The sequence below is a fragment of the Neoarius graeffei genome, chromosome 27 (assembly GCF_027579695.1).
Source record: "Neoarius graeffei isolate fNeoGra1 chromosome 27, fNeoGra1.pri, whole genome shotgun sequence".
Classification (NCBI taxonomy): Eukaryota; Metazoa; Chordata; class Actinopteri; order Siluriformes; family Ariidae; genus Neoarius; species Neoarius graeffei.
The window spans coordinates 2,190,210-2,199,179 of record NC_083595.1 but is presented as its reverse complement, the minus strand read 5'-3'; the positions used below and the strand labels follow the sequence as shown (position 1 = coordinate 2,199,179).

The 8,970-nt window shown below is 44.3% G+C and overlaps 1 protein-coding gene across 1 annotated transcript; it reads right to left on the bottom strand.

The window, feature by feature from the left end:
• Positions 1-4,605: 4,605 nt before the first annotated feature.
• Positions 4,606-7,390, bottom strand: LOC132874772 (general transcription factor II-I repeat domain-containing protein 2A-like). Its single transcript, XM_060911168.1, has 2 exons — positions 7,087-7,390; positions 4,606-5,786 (listed from the first exon to the last, which is right to left on the bottom strand). Exons 1-2 carry the CDS (start codon positions 7,388-7,390, stop codon positions 4,606-4,608), a joined length of 1,485 nt encoding a protein of 494 aa, XP_060767151.1.
• Between the last annotated feature and the right edge of the window lie 1,580 nt (positions 7,391-8,970).

Here is an 8,970-nt window from a genome sequence, read left to right as displayed (position 1 = left end):
CGCCATGCCTACTTAGATCAAAAGTTGCAGGCTATCTGCTGGTACGTTGTATAGTGAAGGCTACATCGGGGGCAGAGCCTTTTCTTACAAAGCCCCACAGTTATGGAACAGCCTTTCAAGTAGTGTTCGGGAATCAGACACAGTCTCAGTATTTAAGTCTAGGCTGAAAATATATCTGTTTAGTCAAGCCTTTTGCTAATGGTGTTTATGAGGTAAAGGTGTAGATCGGGAGGGTCCTCAGACATAGAGTGCTTTGTTAAACTGGGATGTATGGATGCTGTCAGTCCCCACTCGCTTGCTCACTCGAGTTTATTGATGGTGTAGTGGCTGCTGCTTTATGTCCCGGGGCTCCCTCATGCCTGTGTTACCTTCTGGCTTTTCCCTTTTAGTTATGCTGTCATAGTTAGTTTTGCCGGAGTCCCTGCTTGTACTCAGTGCAATATGTATACTGTTCCTACTTATTCAGGTGACATTGGGCATACCTAACAACCTGTGTTTTCTCCCCCCCCCCCCCAAATCTGTCCCTCTGAGTTACATATCGGTCCTGGGATCAAGATGCTGACCTCTTCTGCTCCTCGGACCTGCCTGATCCATCCTGGTGCCCTGTGTCTGGTTGGAGTCTCATTGCATCGCTCCTGTGGAGGGTGGCCCCATGTGGACAGTTGGGGGTTGTGCCTGGAGGATGCTCTGGACTCTTGCAGTGGTGCTTTTGTGGCTGGGAATTGCAGTTGACTTGCTGACTTTAGGACTGCAGTTGACTTGCTGACTTTGGGACTGCAGTTGACTTGCTGACTTTGGGACTATGGTTGTCGTGAACAATTTTGCACTCGGGTTTCCGTCGGTGGGGGGTTTATAGCATCAACGAAGCTGTCTTTATATTAGGACTGTTAATGTTATAGTCATGTTGTCTGTTGTTGCCCGGATGGGGATGGGTTCCCTTTTGAGTCTGGTTCTTCTCAAGGTTTCTTCCTCATGTCATCTGAGGGAGTTTTTCCTTGCCACCATTGACACAGGCTTCATCATTGGGGATAGATTAGGGATAAAATTAGCTCATATTTTAAGTTGTTCAAATTCTGTAAAGCTGCTTTGTGACAATGTTTATTGTTAAAAGTGCTATACAAATAAACTTGACTTGACTGATTCTCAAGCAGGCACGTAAGGACGGAACGGACATGATGAATTTGAGTTTCGAGATTCGGGGAGTAGATCGAAATATCGTCGATGTAGGCAATGACATACTTGCCAGGCATATCCCGGAGTACATCGTTTATGAAAGCCTGGAATACGGACAGGGCATTGTCCAACCCGAAGGGCATTACCAAATACTCATAGTGCCCCCTAGTGGTAAGAAATGCTGTTTTCCATTCTTCACCTTCTTTTATACAGACTAGGTTGCATGCACTTCTTCAGTCGAGTTTTGTAAATATTAATGCTCCACAAAGTTGTTCAAACGCTACGGGGACTAAGGGCAGCGGGTAGGAATAAGGTTTCATGATTTGATTTAACCCACGATAGTCAATGCAGGACCTAAGTACCCCATCTTTCTTGTTGACAAAAAAGAACCCTGCAGCTGCGGGGGAAGTAGAAGGACAGATGAAACCCTGTTGTAAGGCCTACTGAATGTACTCCTCCATAGCTCCCTCCTCTGCCTGAATAATAATAATAATAATAATAATAATAATAATACATTGGTTTTATATAGCGCTTTTCTTAACACTCAAAGACGCTTTACAAAAATTACACACACAACATGCACACAGCACACACACAGAGGGAAAACAGAGGGAAAAAGGGTGGATAATAATGGAAGATGATGTATCAGGTATTGTAAGTAGCATTGAAGAGATGAGTTTTGAGTTGGTTTTTGAAGGACAGCAGTGTATCAGAGTTTCGGATGGCTTGTGGGAGAGAGTTCCAGAGAGTTGGGGCAGCAATGGTGAAGGCTCTGTCTCCCATTGTATGATATTTGGTCCTGGTGGTGGGTGTAAGAAGGTTTGCGTCAGCAGAGCGTAGTCGGCAAGTAGGAGAGTAGCGTTGGAGGAGATCAGTCAGGTATGGGGGAGCGAGGTTATTAAGAGCTTTGTAGGTGATGAGGAGGATCTTGAAATGTATACGTTGTTTAATGGGAAGCCAGTGAAGTTGACAGAGGATGGGGGTGATGTGTTCTCTGGAGGGGGATCGAGTGAGCAGTCGGGCAGCAGAGTTTTGAACATATTGCAGCTTTTGGAGAACAGAGGAGGGGAGGCCATACAGGATGCTGTTACAGTAGTCAAGTCTGGAGGTGATGAAGGCATGGATTAGTGTTTCTGCAGCTGAGGAGGAGAGAATGGGTCGTAGACATGCTATGTTACATAGATGAAAAAAAGATGTTTTGGTGACATGGTTAATGTGTGACTTGAAGGAAAGTGCAGGGTCCATGTAGATTCCAAGATTTCTGACCAGGGGGGAGGGAGTAACAGAGTGACCATCGATGCAGAGTGAGAAATCTTGGGAGGTGGGGAGGATGGATTTTGGACCAAAGATGATAATTTCAATTTTATTGTTGTTGAGTTTGAGAAAGTTGTGGCTCATCCAAGTTTTAATATCTGTCAGGCAGTTGGTGAGGGTGGAAAAGATAGCTGGAGTGATGGTTTTAGTGGTGATGTAGAGCTGGATGTCATCGGCGTAGCAGTGGAATTGAAGTCCATGGCGGCATATAATGTAACCGAGTGGAAGCATGTATAAGATGAAGAGAATGGGGCCAAGAACTGAACCTTGCGGGACTCCATGTGAAACAGGGGTGATATGAGATTTGTGTTGGTTAATAGCAATGAAGTGGAATCTTTCAGACAGATAGGATTTGAACCAAGAAAGGGCATAGTCAGTGACACCAATAGATTTCAAACGGTTGAGAAGGATGGAATGATTAACTGTGTCAAAAGCAGCACTGAGGTCAAGAAGGAAGAGGATGGTGAAGGAGCCAGAGTCAGAGGAAAACAGAAGGTCGTTTGTAACTCTGAGGAGAGCCGTTTCAGTGCTGTGGTGAGTTCGGAAACCGGATTGAAATGTTTCATACAGGTTATTGGAGAGGAGGTGATTGGTAATGAAGAAAGAATGAATGAATAAACCTTTATTCATCACATGCACACTTCAAGCACAGTGAAATTCATCCTCTGCATTTAACCCATCTGAAGCAGTGAACACACACACACACACCCAGAGCAGTGGGCAGCCCAGAGCGCCCGGGGAGCAGTCAGGGGTTCGGTACCTTGCTCAAAGGCACCTCAGCCCAAGGTCGCCCCACGTCAACTTAACTGCATGTCTTTGGATTGTGGGGGAAACCGGAGCACCCGGAGGAAACCCATGCAGACATGGGAGAACATGCAAACTCCACACAGAAAGGCCCTCGCCTTACGTGGGTAAATCCTAGATTTAGGTGGGAAAGCATCATCTAGTAACTCAATGGAATAGTCATATTCTCTGTGAGGGGGAAGTTTGGTCGCACTTTTCTGACTAAATACTTCAAACAGGTCACTGTATTCGGGGGTTACGGAAACTATGACATTGTCATTGGGGCTTTCTATAGTCGTAGATGACACCTGGGCTGTGGGAAGCGTGAGACAATGATCATAACAGTAACTGGACCACGAGAGTATTTCTTTGTCAGACCAGGAGATGACTGGGTTATGTTTTCTGAGCCAGGGCAAACCTAAAATAATGGCATACTCAGAAGTATTCAGTACAAAAAAAACGAATCTCTTCAGAATGCAAAGCACTGACAGTCATAGAAATGGGTTTCGTGACCTGGTTAAAAAGTCCTTCTCCCACGGGATCTCCATCAATGGCAGTCAATCTCAGTGGTGCCTCCAGTGGCTCCATGGGAATCTGGGGTTGCTCCACCAGCTCGGCATGGATTAAGTCCCCCTCAGCTCCAGAATCAATTAATGCTGAAAACACACAGACAGACTGAGGACAGTTAACTGTCACAGGCAGGAGGAAGGACTTGGAGACCAACCCCTTAGTGGGAGCACTCACCACATTAGCTTTTCCGGGGTCAGTGCCAGAGTACTGCATCGACGGATTTGACAGTCACGTAGAAGGTGACCCTCAGCTCCAAAACAGAGACACAGCCCCTCATGGAGACATTGTTGCTTCTCCTCCACAGACAAATGGAATGAGTCACACTGCATGGGTTTGGAGGATTCCCGCAGACCTCTCCCGTGCTTCAGTTGGTCTAGGCCAGGGGTGGGGAACCTTTTTCCTATCAAGGGCCATTTCGAGTTTTATAACATCCTGTGGGGGCCAAACTAAATTTTTTAACCCATAACCTCTGCTGAAAATTTTAAGATGCAGCCCATTTATTTTAGCTTTCTTTCATGCTATTCAAATAAAGCAACTTTATTGGTATAACTTTGTTTTATCCCTTTTTAATCTTCCCATTTTCTTTTTAAATTTTATCCACCTCTTATTGTTTTAATGCTCTGTTTTTAGTCTGGTGTTCTTATTGATTTTATATGTACGGATGTAAAGCACTTTGAGCATTTTATGTAATGAAGATGCTACAATATAATAATATTTTAACAATTTTTATTATTATATCTGGCCGACCTAATGTGAAGGCTGGAACTACTTCTCTTTGGCGAGGCATCTGATGTCAGATGGTACAGATGATGATGCTACTTGCAGCTGGTTTTCCAGGTTTGGGTCAGTCAGTCTTGAGTGGAACCGATTATTTGCAAGGGTCAGTTTGGAGAAGAACTGCTCACCGCAGTCGGTTGTCCCAAACAGTGATGCAAACTTCAGTGCATGTCTCCTCAGAGTGGGAAAATCCTCAGGACACATATACAGTTTGTAGAACTCAAGCAGAGGAAGGTTGTTGTACCTAGCTTTGAGCTCATTGTTGCTTTGCAGCTCAATGATTTTGTGCTGTAGGTTGTCAGGCACATCAGCTGGTTCTACATTGAATGGTGTTGCAAATATGTTCAGGTCCTTCTCGTAACTTCTCATCAGCTGGAACCTCTCTCCAAAGGCCTGGAGTAGTTTTGCACACTCCCCAGCATATTCAGATGTCACAGCAGGCTTTTGTTCTTGCAAAGTAGGAAAGTGCACAGTGTTTCCCCTTTCCAGTTGCACTTGCCACAGCTTCAATTTAGCTTCAAATGATTTCACATTTGAAAACAGTGAGCTGAAAAGCTGGTTGGGACCTTGAAGCTTAACATTCAGTTCTGAGAGGTACTTGGTAATGTCCACCACGAAGGCCAAATCACACAGCCACTTGCTATCACTGAGTTCAGTGACTGGTTTGCTCTTCATCTCCATGAACTGCTTTACTTCTTCCCTCAAGTTGTAGAAGCGTGCAAACATATCTGCACGGCTCAGCCACCACACCTCACAATGGTAAACCAGGTCTCTATACTCTGACTCAAGCGCACTCAGTAGCTCTTTAAACTGGTGGCTGTTAAGTCCTCTGCTTTTAATGAAGTTGATGGTGGAAACAACAGTAGTCATCACATTATTGAGCTTCAGGGAATGTGCACACAGGCTCTCTTGGTGTATGATACAGTGGCACACAACCAACTCATTTGGATCCAGACTGAGATGACTCATTTCTTTTTTAACCAATGCAGTCAATACTTTCTGCATGCCAACCATGGCTGGGGCTCTGTCTGTAGCCAGTCCACTTAGCTTGTCAAACTGCAGGTCGAATTTGTTCATAGCCAAAACAACTTGCTCAAACAAATCCTTACCTTTGGTAGTGCCATGCATGGCTTGCAAAGACAGCATTTCCTCCCACGTATCAAACTCAGCTGTAATCCCACGCACAAAAATGGAGAGTTGGGTGGTGTTTGTGATGTCTGTTGGCCCATCTCAGGCAAATGAGAAAAACTGAAAATCCCTTGCGGTATCCTTCAGTGTTTTCTCAATGTCTTGTGCCATGTCAGTAATCCAATCGGAGATGGTTCTTCGAGACAAACTGACACTTTGGAAAAGTTTCACTTTGTCCGGTACAAGCAGTTCCATGGCAGCGACAAGGCACTCCTTCACAAACTCCCCTTCTGAATGTGGTTTCAGTTTCTTAGCGATTAGCTCACTTACCACAAAACTAGCCTGTGTAACGTTTTCTTGGTTACCTTGAGGTCTTGTGAATGTTGCTTTTTGGGCACCCAAACTCTGCCGAAGATCATTAATTTTATCCACACAAACTTGTCCTTTCAGCTCGTCCAGCTTGGCATGTTTGGTGCTGTAAGGACGCTCCAGATTAGCCTTTTTCATCACTGCAAGTGCTTCCCCACAAACTAAGCAAACTGGCTTGCCTTTTACTTCTACAAAAAAAATAATCATTTGTCCAATTTTCCTGAAAAATGCAACATTCCTCATCTACCTTTCTCTTCTTCATACTCGCCATAGTGTGTTTTGGTGAAATTGTTAAACAGTCTGTCTATGTCCACTAAATGATGTGACGTGACCGCGCATAACCACGATCTGCTCGTGTGGGGTTCAGGACCCTGACCTTGGCCTGGAAAGATAACCACTCACCTATTTTAGGAATTGCAGTCTCATTTTTTCTGATTATATATATATAAAATTGTGTGTGTGTGTGTGTGTGTGTGAGTAATTATGAAATCATCTTGCGGGCTGGATCAAACGGTCTCGCGGGCTGTACACGGCCCAGAGGCCGGACGTTCCCCACCCCTGGTCTAGGTGAATGGCTAGGGAAATCAGCTTCTCTACTGAAAGGCTCTCGTCCTTGCATGCCATTTCTGCTATTATGTCGGAGTTCAAACCGTTGCGAAATGTCACCAGTAATGTCGGCTCATTCCAACCACTCCCAGCCACAAAAGTGTGAAATTCCAAAGCATAGTCAGACACTGAGTGATCACCCTGATGTAAACAGGTGCATAATTCCCCTTGAGAGCGGCTCTCATTGGCATGATTGAAAACTGCTTTAAATTCTTTAATGAAATTGTCGTAAGTGTCAGACTGGACTATGGGCTAGACTGCGGTAGCCCAATTTAAGGCAAGAAACCATAAAAGAAATACGAGCCTTGTCCGAGCTCGGGAGGGAATTCGCAAAAAATATTGAATATTGTAACAAAAACCCCTTACACTGATTAGGCGAGCCATCAAATTTATCCGGCTTGCTGACAACAAACGGACTGGAACCTGCCATGAGGGGAGCAGCCTGGTTAGTGACCATAGGTGCGCCAGAGAAGCTGAGTCGTTGGAGTTGGGTAGTAATTTCCTTCATGCTTTCAAAAATCTGCATTAATTGTTTTTGCTGCTCCCCCTGCTGCTGCGTAAGATTCTGGATGGACTGAGTCACGGAGTCAAAACGCTGGTGATGTTGTTCAGGTATTTGTCCTTGGCTGCTAAGCGCCACCTGTAACTCCGTGTAATCTGCCATCTGCATGTTGGCACAGTATTCTGTAACACGGCTGTGACAAACCAGATGCTCATGGATTAAAAATAAACTCAATGCTTTAACCCTTTGGTGACTGACCCCTTGAAAATGGTTCCTCCAGGAATCATGACGTTTCAGTTGTCAAGACAACAGAAAAGCTAAAATACAAATACAAATATAAGAGCATTTTGTTTTGTGCACAAGAGCATTGTGACGTATCTTTCTGTTTTTGTATTTTAGTTTTTCCGTTGTCTTGACAACTGAAACGTCATCGTTCCTGGAGGAACCATTTTCAAGGGGTCAGTCACCAAAGGGTTATTAATGAACACAGTGAGAGAAGACAATGTACAAAAGCCAGGCCAGATCAATACCGAGAAATCTAACACAGTAGCGAGGGCTAGACAAATTGTGGTCGGGAAATGGGCAATAGTCCAGGAACCGGGAATCAGAAAAGCACATGCAAGATAAACACAAGGGCTAAGCAAATCGGAGTCAAAAAACAGGCGGGGATAGAGAAATCGGGAAGCGAGAGAGACGAGCAAACAAACACAAGGGCTAGGCGAAACAGGAAGAAACCGGAAAGCAAAAAGGGTCATACACAGGAATGCAATCAGAAATAGAAATGCTCAGTAGGCTCATGAAAATGTGGAGGCAATACTGTGCAAAGGGTGAAACAAACAGAGGGGTATAAATACAGATATAAACAAAGAGGTACAGGTGATGATCATTAGAACTCGGGGGAGCCACTCCTAGGAAGTGGCTCCGGGTTGGCTGATGGAGTGCATGTGGTAGTGACAAGTGTGTGAGGGGGATTGTGGGAAGTGGAGTCCTGAGTGTTAGGTGAGCCCGAGAGCGTGACACTAAGGAAATAGCCAGATCTGAGATTTGTTAGATTTTTTATCTGTCTGTATTGAAGGAGGTTGAATTGACAAAATATGATGGAGGAATGCAGACCTCTGCCACCTAAGAGATTCTGCCTCGCGGATCGATCCGGGAGCAAACAGTCACTGACACAGACACGGCTGCTCAGAGATGTTTCTCAGTTTATTGTGGGACAATTATGAGTATATATTCACATTCAAGAGTGTGTTGTCGCTCTGTGATTGGATGATGATATTGAAGAAGCTGAGTTATCTGTGTATGACAGGGTAATGGAAACTGGTGATGAAGCATTACATCACTGGTTTAGATTACACTACTGTACGAAAGAAGAGAGAAAGAAGAGAGGTACATCACTCATGAGGATCATAGTGTTATGAAAAGAAGAAAGACATTACTGAGCAACATAGCCTTCATTAAGCACAGAGCAGAATGTGCGAGTGAAGATAAATTTCAAGGATTTATCAAACCAAAACAAGGAGCAATCAGAACAGTGTGTTCCAGTTTCAAGCATGCCAAACAGATATTTCTATCAAGATGAAATCTGCAAATTCACAAAAAAATTCAGAATATGGTGCCAGGGTCTGTAAATAATAATCAGTGGAATCGACTTGGAAGATTTATTTTAGTTATAGTTATGTTAGTGTAAAGAACTTCATCAAGAAGTGAACAAAACCAAAAGAAAGACAAGGTCAGGACAATGTTCTGCT

Bases quoted from the DNA above. Each gene is read 5' to 3' on its own strand.
- LOC132874772 (XM_060911168.1), bottom strand. From the start codon at position 7,390: ATGCAGATGGCAGATTACACGGAGTTACAGGTGGCGCTTAGCAGCCAA. The intron at 5,787-7,086 runs GTAAGGGGTTTT...GTGGGATTACAG, and splicing joins TGATGGCTCGCCTAATCAGT to CTGAGTTTGATACGTGGGAG.